The following is a 19,875-nucleotide window of genomic DNA, read 5'->3' as shown; positions in this document are numbered from 1 at the left end:
TCGGTTTTAATTTCTTTAAAAAAAAAGCGATACACAATACGATCATAATGTATATTATGTATTGTGGCAATAATGTCAGTTTTCAGTAAAAAAATTTCAAAACCTCTCAAAAATGGCAGAAATGGCAAGTTCACGACATATCGCATCCATCCATTGTGATCTTGTGGATGGATCGGCTGTTTTTCAAACACTTTTGACAGGTATAAGATGAAGATGAAGTTATTAAACGATCGATACGATCGATACCCCGAATCCAAGACGATAATGTATAGTCTCACGCCGCGATATGGATTTAACATCGGCCCTATATCGCCAGTCATTGTATCATCTCTAGTAAAAAAACAACAACAACCAAAACAACACCTTGTCAATGCAGACGGTGTTACATTTCATCACAACAAATTCTAAAGCGACGTTGAACTATTTCAAGGCATTCAATATTAAAGTACGCGAGTAACACTATATCTATACTGTATATACGCTGCTCCCCCACCACGGGACCAGCAAGTAAATAGACCCCGGATACGTGCCAAGATTAAGTGGAAGCCTAGCCGGCCCAATCCAGAACTCCTCATTCCTAGGCAAGGCAAGTGGAGTGAGTGGACACACACCGCCCGAGGGCTAATAGATTATCGGTTGTGCAAACAATTGGCTTTTTAATGCCTGTGAATTAACATGTCCCCCCGGTGGAGGCCTGAACAGGTGTAGCAACAGACCGCCGCATGCAGGGAGGGGGCTGAGGTGTGTGTGTGTGTGTGTGTGCGTGTGTCTGTGTGCACGTGTTTTCTGTAAGTGCGTGTTTGTGCATGTACTCTCGTGTACACTTCCGTTGGGGGTGGCTGTTCAGCTGATGTGGTCAGATGTAGAGCGTTATATGTATTGTACACGATGTAATCTCAAAGAGCATTCATCAACACAGGCTTCTTTTATGTTTCCTGTCTCTTTAGTTCTCTGGAGTGGCAACCACATGGACGGGAGAAAAATAGGACATTGTAAGTTCAAGTTAGAAACCCTTCTCTCTTTTCCTCTTGCTTTTTCATTTGGACCTTCATCATTCTCTTTTCTATACTATGCTCAATTGCGGTTTTAATTATTCCAGTCTCATCATGACCTTAAGAGGGATTGGAGATTATAGATGTCCCTATACAGTTCCATGGCGGAGACATAACACACATAAACAATAAATTGCACCCAAGAAAATTATATTTCCTGTGTAATAGCGTGCAGTTCAATATAATGGCAATTCATGGTGTGATTCAGTATAACGTAATAAGGCAGAGAGATAGCTCTGCCGCAGATAAGATGCAAGCATGGCTGTTTATGTGTCACCCCTTATACCTGTTAGCAGCTTCTCATTAATCCAACCAGTTAACGTGAATTATGATCTCGTCTCGTCTTTCCATTTTCCACACGTGATGTCAGTAACCCCCGCCTCTTTCTCTGCCTGCATCATGCTCTTCAGGCTAGGGCTCTCTAAGCGTCTAAAAGCCTGTAATGGGTTGTCTGTATATTTTACACAAAGTCATTCAGGAGGAGGCGGCGTTGGTTTCAGTTGCAGGCAGCCTGTGTACCGCTACAAAATGCCGAGGGCTACCTGAGCTGGCTTAAGCCCACAACAGTGCAGCGGTTTAGCTGCTAATCTGTTAACATGCTCCTCTTGTCAGGCAGAGGGGGAGAGTGTGTGTCGTGAGCAAAATAACTATTCACGGGCCATTTTGATTGTCATCATTGACCACAATCCACAGTAGATTCGGCATACTTCTTCACACCTTGCATGTCCCATACACAGCGCAGCGCAGCGCAGTGCAGCGCAGCACAGTGCAGCGCAGCACAGCACAGCGCAGCGCAGCACAGCACAGCGCAGCACAGCACAGCACAGCACAGCACAGCACAGCAATGCATAGCACAACCTCTGAACAAAATGAATGTACTTATTTTCGTGCGAAAATGGCACCGTGAGCTTGTAGATCTGCTATTATCGGCGAGTGGCAGGACAAAGTATAAATCGGAGGGGGAAGAGTATATATATATACGATGCCCAATATGAAAAGGTGTGCTGCGTTGGTTGGCTGAGCTGTGTCGTGGTTGTGCATCTTCTGTGGTGACTGCAGTCAGACTGACATTGGGCCTTTGAGGAAGTAAAAGGTCCTCCATTACTGGAGGGCTGTAGAGATAATGTAGTGTGACACGCGTTGTGTATACCGGCTCCCCCCGTAAGACCAGCTTCAGGGACACAGGTGCCATGAGAGGCATTCATCTGTCCCTGTCATGTGTTATTGCAAATTAAAAGTAGCATGTCACACTGGACAGCAGGGTTGGATGGCGTGCGGGGGTGTACGTCTGTGTGTGTGTGTGTGTGTGTGTGTGTTGTGCGTGATCTGGGGATGAGGTGGGGGGGGGCAAAGGAGGTCGTAGCAGCCCCAGTTGTTGAGCAACAGCGAGGTGTAGGACTTGTGCACAAGTGTGTGCGCATGTGTGCATGCACATACATACAGTATAACTGCAGTGTGTGAACTTGTCGTGTACATGTGTACAGTAAGCGCGTGTGTGCGTGCGTGTGGGTGCGTGTGACCCGTGTGTGCGTGTGTCCACGCATGCACGCCCCTGTGTATGTGACTCTGCGACTTTCCGGACGCACCTTGCACGCAGAATACAGTGACATTTAAAAATAATTTGCAATTCTGCAGAGAAAAGCTATTAATTCACAAATTAACCCACGCCCCCACCCCCTCCCGCTCTATCTGGGATGTGCAAGCTATCGAAAAGACAAAAGAAATAGCCTTAAGGGAGCGAGAAAAGAAAGAGAGAGAGAGAGAGAGAGAGCTTCAGCCCTATCTGTGGAGAGATTGGTTTGCATGTCTGCAAGCAGCGATACCAATTATGCCAGCGCTGGGAGAATGTACCCCCCCTCCACACACACACACACACACACACACACACACACACACACACACACACACACACACACACACACACACACACACACACACACACACACACACACACACACACACACACACACACACACACGTGTATACCCATACCAGTACCCCACACACACACTCCCTGAATGCATCCATAGCCAGATTTATTTGTGTATCTCATTACAGGAAATGGAATGTTGTCCGTGCCAAATGCATTAATAGTAAAGTGCGGGTGAAATTAGCCCTCTGTTGGGTGACAGGCACGCGTACTTGGTTGCTCCTCTCACTCACCCCCCCCCCCCCCCTCACCCACTCACCCCCAGTCATTCATACCTGTTGGGTGGCACGAGCCGTTCCTTCACTCACCCCCAGTCAGTCAGTCATTCATATAGTGGGAGACGACGAGGTCAAAAAAACACGCCGCACGGATTGGGTGACAGCTCCTTCTTGATTGTGTACTAGTATTGTGTAATAGAGTCTTCGGTGTGGTGATACGAGCAGTATAAGCCCCTGTCAACCCGCTCGTCCACACACGCACGCATACAAGCAAGCACGCACTCGTGTGCACACGGCACGCACGCACACGCGCGCGTAAGCCATATTAAAACATAAATAAAAAGTTTTGTTCATTCAAGTCAGAAAATCCTATTAAGAATTTGCCTAATGGCCCTTTCAACTAATTATAATAGAGAGAGACGCAGACACGTGAAATGCAGCAGCTTTAATACTGTGTATTTCGTTTCTACTCCCCCCCCCCCCCCTACACACACACACACCTTTAAACAACAGTACAACTGGTGTTTATTGGAGTGCGGGGGGGGGGGGGGTTTCCAGGCAGGCAGCACCTTGCGTCGGTCGGCGGGGGCCATGCGGCTGACCTTGTTGTTTAAAGAGCAGTTAGGTTGATGTAACCTTTGTTAGCGTGTCCTGAATGGAACTCTGCGCGCTGCCTTGCCGAGCTCCGGGGAGGACAGGCGAATGGAGAGCTATATACACTGATTAATTACACACGGATAGCAAAAGGTCACGACTGGTATAAGTCCTATAAACAGAATTTCCCAAAAGACCCAACTCTGAGAGTGTACAAATGGACCGAGCAAGGGTGCATTTGGTTCCATTTGTATACACTCTGGAGTTAAATTGAACACTGAGGAGTTTACAGTGCCGACGGGGGTCCATAGATGGAAATTGGGGGTCAAATGAGGGGTCCGTGGCCGAATGCATGCATGTCGAAGTGGGGGTCTTTGAAATTGAAAAGGTTTGGCGGTCACCTCCGTCCTTGTTCAACAGTTCGAGACAGAAATAAGACGTTGTGTGATTTGTTCACATTTGATATTTGGCCTTTTTTTCCTGAGGTTGTCTGGTGGTTATACGCGTGTCCCCATTGAGGGGGGACTTTAAATCATGCTATACACAGCGCATGGATTTTTAAACCTGCGTGCGTCCCCATACATAGCATATACGCCGGTTGACCAGTCAAGCTAGTCCGCCACAATGAGTCAATAGAAGATCACTTTTTTAGAAAATAAATGTATCCCGAGCGCGGCGGAAAGTAAATGGAATCACGGGCGCCGCGCCGCGGCTCTGATGGGGTCTGTGTGAGAGAGAGAAAAGAAAAGCCCGGGTTTGAGAGAGGCCACGGAGCGGAACATCGAGACCAGACGCTGTTAGGGCCTCGGCAGCACAGAGTCTGCTGCACAAAAGGCTTCACGTCATACTTCCTTCTCATCCATCTCTTTCTGCTCTCTCTCTCTCCCTCTGTCTGAATCTATCTCTCTCTCTCTGAATCTCTCTCTCTCATTCAGTCTCTCTGAATCTCTCTCTCTCATTCAGTCTCTCTGAATCTCTCTCTCTCTAATTCCGTCTCTCTGAATCTCTCTATCTCTCTCTCTCTCTCTCTCTCATTCAGTCCCTCTGAATCTCTCTCTCTCTCTCTCTCTCGCCTCCGTTTTGGGGCAACAATAGCAGAGTGGGTGGTAGAGGCCAGTGGTGCATGGGGAAAGTACTACTATGTTTCTTTACTTAAGTAAAAGTGTCAATACTGCATTATAGAAACACTAATAAATGTAGTGCAGTAACAGTACAATACGTATAACTAAACTAGTTAAGTAAATTTACTTAAGTACACTACTTAAGTAAATGTACTTAGTTACTTTTCACAACCTGGTAGAGGAATCAGGTAGCTGGTTTGAACTCCGGCTATAACGTATTTGTCCCTGAGCTGTGCTGTTTCCCCCACACTCGCAAAGCTAACAAGCTAACCGTCTGCAGTCGTCGACCACGTCTCCCTGTGACCGCCGGTTGTAAACAACGTAACGCAGAGAGAGAATCCGTCGTCTGCGACTGTAAGGAGAAGGGAATTCACTCACATGAAAGAGGAGGAATCATGTCGGAGAGAAAAGTCAATTATGGGCGCCCGACGCCGGGAATTAATGGAGCGGTGCATTACTCAGCTCGAGAAGGAGGGCGAGAGACCAGGAGAGAGAGAGAGAGAGAGGAGGGACGCGTTAATTGCGTTTTCCACAAAGAGTCGTTGTGGAAACCGCACGGGGTGGCGGCGACGCTAAACGACCTGCCGGGCCCGACGGTACGGCAGAGGACACTATAAAAGCCGGGACTCGTTCGGCCTCTGAGGTGCGCAGACGGGAACGGAATTGACCCGTTTCCCCATTGAACTGCACCCTCAGACTGAAGAGTTTGGAGTAAGACAAGAATAGGGCCATTTCGCTCCATTTGTATACTCTCAGAATAGAAGAATAAAGAAAGAAAGAAATAAAGAAAGAAAGGAAGAAAGAAACATAATAGGGATAAGGAGTACTGTATAAGCGGATAAGAAGAAGAAGTCTGGAACAGTCAAATGGAAGGGTTTAGCTTTAGCATGAGCCAAACAGCATACAGATGTACAAGTGTCATTTAACTCCTACAGGACACTCTTTGAGTTAAATGAACACCCGGATTCTTTACTGTGCAGTCATGCACCGACGGATATATGCAAATAGCGCGGAGGACTTATACTGCATTACTGTATACGCACTATCTACTGTTTCAGCGGCAGGGTCTGGAAGTTTACCAGGTTAAAGCAAGGATATAAAATGACAAAGTCCCACCGTTGGGAGGGAGGGAGGCAGGCAGGCAGGCAGGCAGGCAGGCAGGCAGGGAGGCAGGCAGGCAGGGAGGGAGCTGGGAGGGAGGGAGGGCACAGCGGAGATCAAATAACCATCACTATGCCTGCTGACACTCAGTGCTAGCTGCTAAATCCAATTAATAAAGCTCTTAAACACGCCACAACATAACAGGATATTAACAGCCATGGCGGTGGCGTTACTGTCTCTCTCTCTCTCTCTCTCACTCCCCCCCCCCCCCCCCCCCCCCTTCCTCCATACCCACCCACCCCCCACCCTACCCACCTCTCTCCTTTCCGCTTCAGAGCTTTCATAAATATAGCTAGCTTAAAGGGAAGGAGAGAGCTCACCCGCTGGGTATACCGGTTTGTTTGTGTTCTCGCTTCTTTCTCCTTTTTCTTTTTTCTTTCTTTCGGTAAAGCTAAACTGGCAGTTTATTTTTTATTAAATTCTTTAAAGCATAAACAAATGGTTCACAGCGTTGTGTAGATGGCATCATTTCACCCAGCGTCATGCAGCGCCACGGTGCACCAGTAAACGGCCTGCATGGCAGCCAGCAGCACACTGCAGCAGACCAGCATAGCAGAGATAGAGTCTGTAGTGAAACTGAGGGGAATCCCGTCCTCCTCCGTGTCAGTGATTTACGAAGGAGAGAGGAGTCAGTGTGGAGGAATTCATTTGCCTTTCAAACAAGCAAGCAGCCCCCTCCCCTCCTCCTCCTCCTCCTCCCCCCTCCCTCCCTCCCTCCCTCTCCGTGGAGTGGGTGATCTTATCACGGGACCAGGGGACATGAAGAGAAGGACATTAGAGTGCCACTGTGCCAACAGCACAGCAGGACACAACAATTACAATTCCCTTTAGTGACAGAGACGAACACAAAAAAATAAAAAGCACGGGACGACATGTCGAGCTAAATCGAAACACAGATAGTGTGATTCTGTCCACGTTCTGTTTCACAGGGACATTAGAGAGAGTGTGTGTGTGTGTGTGTGTGTGTGTGTGTATGAGTGTGCATGCATGCGTGTGTGTGTGTGTGTGTGTGAGTGTGCATGCATGCATGCATGTGTGCGTGTGTGTGAACGTGTGGGTGCGTGTGTGAAGGTGCGTGCACGTGTGTGTGGGCGTGCATGCGTGTGAAGGTGTGTGTGCGTGGGTGCATGTGCAATGGTGGAAAAGGTACTCACATTAGTTTACTTAAATAAAAGTATCAATCCTGTAATATATAAATACTCTGTTACAAGTAGAAGTCTGGAATTTAAATGTACTTGAGTAAAAGTACAAAAGTAACTCAAGTTTTCAAAAAATTGTACTGGAGTAAAAGTACAAAATTTGCCTCTGAGATGTAGTGGAGTAGAAGTAAAAGTACAGAAAATTGGAAATACTTCAGCAAAGTAAAGGTAGGCTTCTTCAAAATCTTACTAAGTACATGCACTTGAGTACATGCACTATACCCGTAGTTACTTTCCACCACACTGTGTGTGTGTGTGTGTGTGTGTGTGTGTGTGTGTGTGTGTCTGCATGTCTGCTACACTTTTGTGTGTTGAGCGATAATAACACAGGTAGCAGTGTCACTGTTTGCTGGGATGATCCCAAGCATGTTTGCCATCCACTTAACGTGCGCACGTGTACCGAGTGACTGCGTGCGTGCGTGCGTGCGTGCGTGCGTGCGTGCGTGCGTGCGTGCGTGCGTGTGTGTGTGTGTGTGTGTGTGTGTGTGCACGCGTAAAATCCAGAGTGTAAATGTAACTCTGAGAGGCCGGGTGTGTAACCAAAAGGACCCATATGGGTCCACTCGCGACCCCCCCCGGAAATTATCATATTTGAACTGGGGACCGCCCGGACTGGGGAAAATCCCCCCCCCCCCCCCCCAAGTTGAGGCATTACATCTGGGTTTGACCATATAAATATTATGGAAATAATAGAGCTTGTAGATCTGCTATTTTCTCATTTCTTTATTATATATTTATTTTTATTAAAAGCCAATTTGGCCAATGTTTGACCAGTTCTTGCAGTATAGCTTGTTGACTATATACTGTACCTCCTCTGTATTAGCATACCTCGTAGCGAGGAAAGCTCTGACCGAAGCGGTCCCAGAGGAAGAAAGCGGTATCAGGGCAGCGTCACGACAGCACCAGCGGAGGTGATAAAAGGGCTTATTATTATTATCTGCTGCTACGACGTGGTGTGTGTGCATTCCTCCAAAGGACGAGGTGTGAAGAGGAGTGCAGGGAGAACAGAACAGGCTCACTGTTTTTCTTTTAGTGAGTCTGATCTGATTGAGAGCTCCGGGTCGCTTTTAACATGGCAGCGCGAACCGAACCCCCCCAGTGGAACACAGTCACCCGCTGATAACACCGCAGATAAGACCCCCCAACTACAGAGAGAGAGAGAGAGAGACCCCCGCCGGGTTGAAAAACAACAACAACATGATGACCCCCACTGTAGTCTGCCTAGTGTATTTATTTACTGTCATCCACGTTAGGTATAGGTGTCGAAAACGTCACCCCCTAAAAAAACAAAGCGGTTGAAACAAGCAAGTGAGATTTATATTATTTCTTTAGGAGGAGGCATTCGATGCTAATTTTTACGCAACGGGCGGCGGGGGGGTTGGTCTAATTGTGTCAGGGGTGCTCAGGAGTGTGTGTGTGTGTGTGTGTGCGTGTGTGTGTGTGTGTGTGTGTGTGTGTGTAGTGAATGACAAGCGGCCGCTATTGATCGCCACGTGCCTCTCTTCTCAGTCCTTCTCAGCTGATAGAAGGTAATTAATGACTCCATTTTCCTCTGTACCAAAGACAAAAACAATTGAGTTTCATACAGCAACACAACCCCCCCCCCCCCCCCCCCCCCCAACAGCAGTGTGAAGGACCCCCCCCCCCCCCCCCCCCCCAAAAAAACACCCAAGGGAGCTGTCCAAAATAAATGCCTGTACTAGAATATGCAGTCAGGTTCAGTTGAAAGTGTAGGACGAAAAAACCCGGGCAGGCAGGATGCAGGCAGGCAGGCAGCAAGAAGCACTGCATGTGTGGATGGAAGGAGAAACGGATTCCTCCACTAACGTTACACAACACTAAAGTCAATACAGTTGTGCGCACGCACATACATACACACACACACACACTACCCCCCCCCCACACCCAATTCCACCCTCCCCCCCATTCCGTTAGCGTCTGTCGGCCCATAGATCTATTTGGCGCGGTTGCTGCGAGCCGGGTTCATCCTCTGGCCTCAGCCGCTGCAAAAAAAGGTCAAGCAGTCGAGCAGAATGGCAATAACGCCCCTGAAATGGTACCATCAGTGCGAACATGATTGATCAATTGAATTCCATAGCGCCAGAAAAATGTGGGATTAAGTAGAGTATTATCCGCGCAATGAGTCGAGCGCCCGCGATGTTCATTCCAAGTTCATTTCGCCTCTCCCCTCCTCCTCCTCCTCCCTCCCCCCTCCCTCCTCCTCCCCTCTGCCTTGGCGGATCAGGCAATCAATAGCAGCCTTGCATATCATATATCACCGCCGGCTCGCCCCGGAGAGAACATAATCTGCTGCAAATTTAGAATGACAGATTTGCACGGGAGCTAAAGCCCCTCGTACGGTACGGTATACCTACCGCCCAGCGCCCATCACTCGTACGGTACACCTACCGCCCATCCCTCGTACGGTACACCTACCGCCCATCCCTCGTGCGGTACACCTACCGCCCATCCCGCTAGGCGCGTTGCCGCACCCACCCCGCCTGCCGCTGGCTGAGGGAGGGAGGGAAGGCTGGATTTTTCGGCCTATAGTAGTAGTGGAGGAATACATTTGAAATTGGAAATACAAATAGCCCAACATTGTACAGTACAGTATAGTTGAGTAAATGTACCTTAGTTACTTTACACCTCTGAAGAAGGAGAAAAAAAAGCCTGCCAGCTAAGCTGGGGTGTTTTTTTTTCTTCTTCAATTGTGTTATTTATTATTCCTTGCAGTGTTTTGGGAGGGTTTGATGGCGGTGGCGTTTTTTTCCAGAGGCGGCCGGGCCGGGCCGGCCAGGCAGGTTGATAGGGTCACCGGCAGATCAGACACTAGAAGCCAAGAGGCTCATTTGTTTATATAGAGTGTGACTGAGAGAGGAAATGCATACGCTTGGCCCCGACGGCCCCCATCCCCATATACGGCCCACCTCCCCACCTCACCTCGAGTTACTATACCTCCCCACCCCTTAACGCTCCTATTGCGCCTTCCAGGAGACAGGCAATATGTGTGTGGGGAAGGAGAGAGAGAGGGGGGGGGGGGGGTCAATATGTTCAGGAGGAAATAGTACGGTTAAATAATGGCCCTCTATTTCCCAGTGGCAGAATGAGAGGCTCTGTCTGTGTGTAATCGCCACCACCATGCCTGCTTCCTCTCCTCTCCTCTGCTCTCCTCCAGAAACACACTATCTACACTATATTAGACTATATATTTGCTCCGACGGTAATCCATCAATTACCATACAACCTATCACATGATGACCGCGCTGATGGCGGCCATGGGGGGGGCTAGATAGATGTCACCTCGGCGTGTGTGTGTATACCAGTAACTAGGTACATTTACTCTCAAGTACTGTGCTTGAGCCTGAGGGTACAACTTGAGGTATTTCTTTACATTGCTGGAGTATATTTCCAGTGTTCACTCCACTCCACTCCACTATAATATTGCACATTTATACTCCACTGTAATTATTTGCAGCGAGTTACTTCGCATTATAAAACATACATGAACCACTTTAGCCCCATTTTATACATACTGTATGGCTATTGGATAATACCTGATCTTCAAGTGATGCGATGCGTTGTGAGCTCGTAGATCTGCTATTTTCAAACATTATTTTGTTATTTTACTTTTGGTATACGTTAAGTAGCATTAGTAGTAGTAGTAGTAGTAGTAGTAGTAGTAGTAGTAGCAGCAGCAGTAGCAGCAGCAACAATGGTGCTCACATTTTGTACTCAAGTAAAAGTATCAATGAATACAGCAATGAATTATCAATACTGCAATGTAGAATACTCTGTTACAACAAGTAACAGTCCGGAACACATAATTTTACCTGTACAAACGTACAGGTATCAGCCAATACTTTTGTACTTTTACTCAAGTATCCTTTTCAACACAGGCCTTGTATAGGCTGTACTTTAGTTGTAACAGAGTAATCCTTATATTGTGGTGGAATTGCTATTTTTAAATCAAGTAAAATATCCGAGTACTTCTTCCACCCTTACAAGTACAATGAATGTAGACAAGAGAAATGTTTGATGGTTAAAACAAAATAATACTGTACTGTATATATTTTTAGAGTTTTATCATTTTAAAAAGAGACTGTGCTATATAGGATTTAGCATTTCAGAGGTCATGCCTGACTTATACTTGGCCTGGTGTCGCACACTGAAAATCACAGAACTACAAGTTCACGACGTCGTGAGCTGGTTCTCGAACTGATATTTTCGGTGATACAGCTTGAAGAAATATCGTGATATTATATTTTTCCATATTGTCCACCCTAATGACACCCCGACTGACCACAACGTCTCTCCGCTCCGGTCTCTCTAGACGGCTCGGACGGTTCGGGTCCCGGCAGCGACTCCCAGGGCAGTGTGGAGAGCCTACGGAAGCACCTCCGGGCCGACGCCTTCACCCAGCAGCAGCTGGAAGCTCTGGACCGCGTGTTCGAGCGGCCATCTTACCCCGACGTCTTCCCCACCTCCGAGCACATCAAGCCTGAGCAGGTCAGTCACAGCAGGGTATGTGCATTTTGACTGCAAATATGCCACTATTTTCGGGCCTATATTTTCGCCAGTGCCTTAACACTTATCCACTTATCCTTTCTTTTTTACTATTCAGAAAAAAAACATCCGATCAGCGCTCACAAAGTGTTGCTGTAGAAGTTTTTTTTTCTCCAAAATAGTAAAAAAGGCAAAGAAGTTCAGGGATAAGATGAGAGGCACTGGCAAAAATCGGGCCAATCTTTTGAATGAAATGTCATTTAGTTTGAGTCACGTTTTTGACTAAGATGTATTTTGGTGGGTCTTGATGGCGTTGTAATGACAGATTATACACTTGGTTGCATGCTGAAAATAGCTATATTTAGTCTTAGTTTAAGTCAATCAGAGCTTAGTTTTTATTTAGTTTTGGTCAGTGAAAAAAAGGTTCGGCAGAATTTACAGTACATTTCAAGCACAAACTCAATACAAAGACTGTTAACTGTGAGTGGACGACCCAATTAAGCATTACACTTGTTTACAACAGGGTCCACATTGTTCAATTAAAGGTGTGGCGATATGGCAGGGCGATATGGCGGGAGATATGGCCAAACTCAGATATCACAACATTTGATTGTGATGAGTTTTCTTTTTCATCTGTCAAAAACTAAAGTTTGCGAGCAATGTTTTTTTACATTTTGTCAATTTTATACAAGTGATTAAAGCCATACACCTACGATATCCAGAATCCCAGACGATATCTTGCCTCATATTGTAACATCGATATATTGCCCAGGCCTATGATGAAGAGGGGGCGGTCTCAACTACAGCCTGAACCATGCCAGAATTTGGCGTCCTATGTTGAAAATAGTTTATAAAATAGCTGATCTACAATGGAGCTTGTATATCTGCTGTTCTTGAATTAGTTTGAAAACGATATCCAACATCTTTCACCAAGAATGCATATGCCCAAAGTATAGGCCAGACGGATATATGGGTCGGGCTCCTGTCTCAACAGCAGCAGCAGCAGCAGCAGCAGCAGCATCATGTATATCTCCAGTCCAAACCTCTGATGCTCTACGTATGTTCTAGTCTACCTCAGTCCGCCCTTGGGTTACGTTACGTTACGTTACGCCCACGGTGAAATAACACAGATTGATTTCTTCAATTTCTGCCCGAGAAGTGGTTGGCACACGATAAAAAAAAAGGAAAAGAAAAAAGAGAGAGCACCGTATAGCTTCTTAGTCAAAGCCAGCGAGCCTCCATTACAGCGGATAACCTTTATTTACATTCATTAGACTGTTAAACAACAAGAGACCATTAATTCCTCCCTTGAAACCCCGCGCCGGGTGCCCGTGCAGCTTTCGCCACGCGGCCTAATTGAGTTCATTTTCATCTCTGGTGCGATCGCGGCGAATTACAGCGGCGATAAATCAGGGGGACAGCCCCCCAACCCCCCCCCCTCCCCTCAGCCTGTTATACAGACCCTAATGCAGCTAATTACCAAACTGATTTCTACGGCAAGATCAATACCAAAACGAATTGGAAATGACTTGTAATCACAAAGAGTGGAGTAGAAGGTATAAAAATAAGGCCCAGAGTAAGACGACGGGTGGGAGGAGGAGTGGGTTAAAAAAGAACTACGCCGAAATGGTCGAGAAAAATCTGTTTTAATTTAGTGTAATATTAATCAAGAGTGTTTTGCACTCTTTTCAGAGTGGCTCTTTTTTCTCCCTATTTCCACCCCCCCTACCCCCCACCCACCCTTTTGTTTTGTTATACTGGTGAAAAGGTGGACTATTAGGGGCTTGTCTGGTGTCTGCGTCAGGGCATTAAAAAGCCATTTGGGGAAGAGGGCAGGCTGAATAGGCCTCATCCCTCCCACACTTCTGGCTGCCATGTGGCGGGGGTCATTCAGGGCCCTGCTGCGCTGGCCGCCCCGGCCCAGCCTCCTACACCCCCCCCCCCCCCCCCCCCTGCCCTGCCCATCTCCGGGCCCTGCCCACAGCCCCATCTGCATGACAAAATGCCTCTTGTGCCGTGCGCGGGCGGATCAGGCCCAGCGGAATAGAGAGGAACATCCAAGCCTAGTGCCAGTGAACAGTTGTAAGCAGACAATTAGAGTTTATCTGGGATAGAGGCAGACAAGACCGGGGTCATCAGGCCGCTCGCCCCACTGGGACCCCCCCCCCCCCCATTGAGGCAAACAGATGCACGCGCACACACACACACACATACACACACACAGACGGACACTGGTACAAAACAGACACCGACACACTCTCTCTCTCTCACACACACACACACACACAGACTGACACACTCTCTAACAGAGTGCGGGGTCAGGAAGTCTCATCTCATTAACAAACAGGATCCATCACATCTGTTTGGAGAGTCTTATCCTTGGGATATCAGAGACGACGACGAGGCCGCTCGGTACTTCAGTCTAAAGTCAACTTCACTGGGGTTGTATATATACTGTCGTACCACAGACGCATACTGTCGTACCACAGACGCATACTGTCGTACCACAGACGCACACATTCCTTTAAAGACACACTGGGAATGCTTTGATTTGACTGCCAGTAGTGGGGTTTCCTTTTACTTTTTTTTTGTTATAACTTTTTATCACATTTGTAATAAAACAGTGAATAATAGATAGGCCCATCATATTAATAATGATATCAATGAAAAGAAAAGGAGAAATAAACATTTTAGCGTTCTATTCGTTGTGCCGACGGACCGCGCTCGCTCGCGCGCGGGGGGGAGGCTAAAAACACAAAGGTTGATCTTTTTTTCTCTTTTCTTTTTTTTTTAGTTTGTACTCCTCTTTAAAATGTGGCCCACATGTCCGTCCTGTAACAAAGCCCTGAATGTTTCCTCCCTTGACTGGTCACAGGGATGACTGCAGCCGAGCACAAAGAGGCAGCTGACACCCCCGTCCTTTCACTAGCTCGCCCCAATCCCTCTCTCATCCCTCCCTCGCCCTTGTGACAAGCCCTAATGCATGCATACATCACAGGCCCTTGGTAAAGCACAGAGAGAGAGAGAGAGAGGGGGGGGGGGGGGGGGGTCGCAGGACGCATATAGGAAATATTCAGGGGGAAGCACGGTGGAGAGATCACAGCCACGGGTTTCCTTGAGACACATTTCTCGCATTGTCTAGTAAAAAGAAAAAAAAGAAAAAAAGGTAAACCTCGGGAGTCAGGGACATTGTGTCTGGTCCTTGTAACCCTTGGCGATCGCAGTGGCTTTGATGTGCATCTCTTCTGAACCGTATCATGAAACAGTATAACATAAAGAAATATATATATTTCTTGTGTGTGTGGGGGGGGGGGCAAATCTGACCGCTTCAAGTATACATTAGCGTCCGTCCAACACACCAGGCATGTCACTACAGGCTAACGTTAGGTGTGATGACGACAGGCAAACATTTGGCCACAGATAACACATACAGATTGGGTTATCGTTTGGTGAAGACAACCTTGGGAAAATAGCAGGGGACCAAGTATAGACCCCTGGGGCACTCGGGTCAACTGTATAGGGTTTAATACATCTTCTAAGGGAGGGGTGGGGGTGGGTGGGGTGTACACATCCTCTCTCTCCATCGTCTCTCTCTCTCTCTCTACGACGTTATACCATATAGACCTGATCGGCATGTTTGAAAAACAAACCTGGAGGTATTTCCAGGTAGAAATCTTGTATACGTATTTTTTTTACACAGTCTAAAATAAAAGTGTCCAGAACGTTAGCTAATATGCCTCATGCATGGTTTGTCAACCTGTGGATTATTTAAAACTCAAGTATACGATAGTCAATAACAATTATCAGAACTAATAAGTGTCCCGTTCTTCCAGAAACAACGATTTCATGAACAATACTGTAATACTGTTAATCCAATGCATAATACGTTGCTGCTGTATTATTATTATCTATACCCGGGAAAGTACATAAAAATAACATAATACATTGAGCGTTGGTTGTGGTGTTGTGGTGTTAGCCCATAGCTCTTACAGTAGCCTCGACGACCTTACAGACATATGCAAAGGCCAAACTTATGTAACTTGTAGCGTAGCATTTTATGTAGTCATATAGCACTCTTTAGTTTATCCTCAGTTTCATTGTACAGATATTATACTGTTAAATGGATGTTAGGCTCTTAGCTTGCTTATGATTCTTTTTTTTTGTTACTAAATTTTTATCCCACGATTTTGTAACCCAGTTTTTTTCTTTTCACCCAGTGCCAATTATCTAATGTAATCCTGGGCGCTACACTTCCTCTGCCAACCTGGGGGGGCAGCGGACTGACCTCATGCCTCCTTCTATGCATGAGGAGTCCAAGCTGCTTCTTTTCACCTGACAGAGGGGAATTTCCCCGGCGTGGAAGGGACACGTTATTCCGACCAGTTCCTTTCCCCTCCATCAGGCCCCCCGGCTTATGATTCTTGATGACTGATTTCTATGTATTTGATGTGTTGTTCTCGCTTATTGTAGGTAACTTTGAATTAAGAGCGTCTGCTAAATGCATAAAGTATAAATGTTAAATGGTGTTGTGTGGTTGTGTTCCTGCCAACAGGCTAACGAGTACTCGTTGCCCCACGGGGGGGCGGGGCTGGACGGGGAGGTCAAGCCCAGCCTGTCCAGCAGCGCCAGCTCTGACCTGGCGGCCAGCGTCTCCCAGAGCTACTCTGTCGTCACAGGTACTTCCCGGCCCCGGACCCACCACGTGACCCCATGTGAGCTGGTAGATTTAGGCCTGAGGACGATTCTACAAATGCTTTCTAAATCCTGACGGTTGTCAGAGAAACCTGTGTTTCTATATCAGTGGTTCTCAAACTATTTCATGTCAAGGACCCCAAAAATGATATGTAATCGGCCGCCGACTCCCATCTGAAAATATGTTGTTCCAAGGACCCTCCCAGAAGCAAGGATTTGTGCCATATTTTCACAATTTTTGAAAAATAGCAGACCTACAAGCTTGTAGCACGGCACTCGGTACCCCGAGCTTGTAGATCTGCAATTTTTCAATAGCTAACGTATAACATAATGCTTACAACACCAAAAGGGGTTCCCGTTCAGAAATGGGTTAAGTGGTTAAACTTATAAGTGAAGCGATGTTGATGAATTCCAAATATCATCAAAGTATGCCGAGGCACCCCCTGGACTTGTGCAACGACACCCACTTTGAGAAACCCTGCTCTAGAGACCAATAATATAAAGCACTTTAACCCAATGGCATTACATTTTGTTCAGATGTTTTCAAGATAGTTAAAATAGCCGATCCACAAGTGCACAGCACGTCGCAACTCTATTTTCACAATGACTAAAGAGTATATAGGGCTCAAGTGGCTATTAATGGACCATTTTGTGCACAGCTGTCGTGCAAAAACAAAACCCCAACAACAACGATCCCGTTTTGGCTGACTTTCTCCGTGTGATTACACACTTACACATTTTCCCCAAATGATGCAAACGCTCATCTCCTTGATGAAGGGTACAGTAAGGGTACCACCGGATGACCTCCAGTGGAAGATGTCTGGTTACATACAGTACACCAGTGGTTCCCAAACCTTTTCATGTCAAGTACCCCAAAATTGACACTAATTAGCCCGCAGACCCCAATTTGAAAATACATGCCAGGGAGTCAGGGACCCCCATAAGAGAATCTATTTATGGCTCTAGCAGTGATTCTCAACCAGCTTAATTTCAAGGACCCCCAGTTTTTACATGCATTTAGGCTACGGACCCCCCATTTAATGGCATTTCTATCTCTGGGACACCCAATTTATATTGTTAAATCAATGTTAATTTAACTCTGAGAGTATACAAATGGAACCAAATGGACCCTAACAGGTCCATTTGGTTCCATTTGTACACTCTCAGAGTTACAGACCCATAAGGGTCCATTTAGTTCCAAAGTATCATTTAGCTGGGGGACCCCCTGGTAATCCCTCAAGATGTCTGGTTACAGCAGCCACACAGTGTGGGAACGGCATCCCTCTTATTTTTGAAAGAATGTCACGTCTTGATAAAAAATAAAATAAAAACGATACATGTTGACGACGACGGCTACAGAATTATATCCCATGCATATTTTCCGGCGACATCAAACGCCGGAAAGTCCCTTATCAGGAAATGAAAAGCTGGTGGTTTTGAAGCCTTCTCTGTGTGTGTGTTTATTTGTGAGAAAGAGAGAGAGAGAGAGAGAGAGAGAGAGAGAGGTGGTGGCGGTGATGGATCGTGTGGGCCCATTAAATCCTGCGGGCCTTTCACACACACTAGCTCCTAACTGGCTAGTGCGTTAGCCTGAATTGGCTCGCTAACAGATTGACTGGAATCACTTCTCGTCAGAGACAGCTGCTGTTCTCGCCCGCGACACGATGTTGTCATCAAAGGCTATGATAGGCTGTTGATTGACAGCGGCTGGAATAGTTCAGTGACTGGCTGCCTCGCAGCCCACTGCGTCTCATGAGAGAGAGAGGGAGAGAGATGGAGAGAGAGACCGAGGGAGAGAAAGGGAGGGAGAGATGGAGGGAGAGAAAGGGAGGGAGAGAGAGAGGGACAGACGGTGTGAGAGTGACTCTGAAATTAGATTTTTTTCCTTTCTTTCCACGGTATATGAAATGCTTGCCGTTTTCAAAAGGTGAGGCTCCCATTGAGCGCTGTGTGCTGCGCTGCAGGTAATGACAGGTGCGGTGATATTGAATATCCTGTAGTATTAACTATCTGTATCGTATAACCCACGCCGCGCCGCGCCGTGGCATCAGCACGGGCTTCTGTTTGCCGTCCTGTCGGAGGCTTTGACGGGTCGGGAGCTGCTTAATTGAAATATTGTTTCATTGTGGCTCGGCCCCCGGTCTCTCTTTCCCAGGAGAGGGCTAGGTTTACTGATAGCCACATATTGGCCTGGAGACTAATATGCCAGCCTTTTAATAAAAGTCCCATAATTATGCAGTTGGCCATCAAAGTCAATGAGTCCACTGTGTGTGTGCATGTGCGTGTGGTTGTGTGTCTGTGTGCACACTGCACGCACGCTCTCGTGTGTGTGTGTGTGTGTGTGTGTGTGTGTGTGTGTGTGTGTGTGTGTGCGCGTGCGTGTTGTTGGGAGTAAAGAGGAGGACAACATGATTGAAAACTGCAGTGGCCGGCCCTTGTCAAATGATCCCCGGGCCAGCCCCTGGACTTGAGCACTCACTGTGTTATGGGAGAAGAAAGACCCCCTTCTCTTTTCTCCCTCCTGGATATGTGGGAGGTAAGACGTGGCCCAGAAAGTTGGGCCCCCAGGAGAAGAAAGGTGTGTTTTTGTCCTTTGTGCCGGGACCCCTCCTCTGAAAGCGGTCTCGCTCTGGGGAGCACACTCATAGCAGGTGGCCTCCGAGCCACCTGGGGCCCCCCGGGGGGGCCTCCTATAGGGATACATGCCAGGGTCATAAATTGCATAATAAGGAAGTAAATTAAGAAAACTTTCTTAAAGAGGAATCTTAACACCATTATGTTAGTTAGTTTGTTTTTATTCTGGCAGAAGTGCAGTAGAACTGCTACTGCCTAATTAAATTCAGAGGGTTTGCAATTTATATACACTCGGCTTTTAGTATCCCCCGCGCCACTAATATGCAAAGACTCGCAAAGCATTTGATTGGATGTAGGTTGTTACTGCATAATATTATGCTTTATTGCCATTTGATAAACCCTGTAAGTAGGAATGTATGCCAAGTAGCGAAAAACAACAACATCTATATTATCATCCTCACTTAGGCTGGGATCCAATTCCCGACAAACGACGCTCCCCTCACGTTGGATAGAGCTATGAGATTATTATATCCGCTCTTTAACCCATTCAGACCCAAGTTTGATTCTACAAATGTCTTCTAAAACATGACAGTTTTCTGAAAAACCTACAGTATGTTTCTATGTCAGTCGTTCTCAAACATTTTCTTGTCAAGGACCCCCAAAAGCATATGTATTTGGCCACCGACCCCCATCTGAAAATATGTTGTTCCATGCAGGGACACCTCCAGAAGCAAAGATTTGAGTTTGAAAACGTTGGCTCTGAAAGAATATATATTCAAAGATTTCCACTACATTTTCACGATTTTTCAAAAATAGCAGACCTACAAGCTC

General features: G+C 46.8%; 1 protein-coding gene across 2 annotated transcripts in view; it reads left to right on the top strand.

Annotated features, from left to right (window-relative positions):
• The window catches only part of pax2a (paired box 2a), a gene marked incomplete at both ends in the record, with an annotated part of 42,707 nt that overhangs the window by 10,099 nt on the left and 12,733 nt on the right, over nucleotides 1-19,875 (top strand). The window contains 3 exons of one of the 2 annotated variants that reach the window (XM_083774322.1): nucleotides 948-992; nucleotides 11,606-11,781; nucleotides 16,331-16,454. In XM_083774322.1, the coding sequence (XP_083630448.1) occupies nucleotides 948-992; nucleotides 11,606-11,781; nucleotides 16,331-16,454 (345 nt within the window). The remainder of the gene's footprint in view (nucleotides 1-947; nucleotides 993-11,605; nucleotides 11,782-16,330; nucleotides 16,455-19,875) is intronic. The other variant, XM_083774323.1, reaches the window with a different exon arrangement.

The sequence above is a fragment of the Protomyctophum parallelum genome (assembly GCF_964188405.1).
Source record: "Protomyctophum parallelum genome assembly, chromosome: 10".
NCBI classification, from domain to species: Eukaryota; Metazoa; Chordata; class Actinopteri; order Myctophiformes; family Myctophidae; genus Protomyctophum; species Protomyctophum parallelum.
The sequence above is the reverse complement of the archived record's forward strand: the minus strand, read 5'-3'. Positions and strand labels throughout refer to the sequence as shown.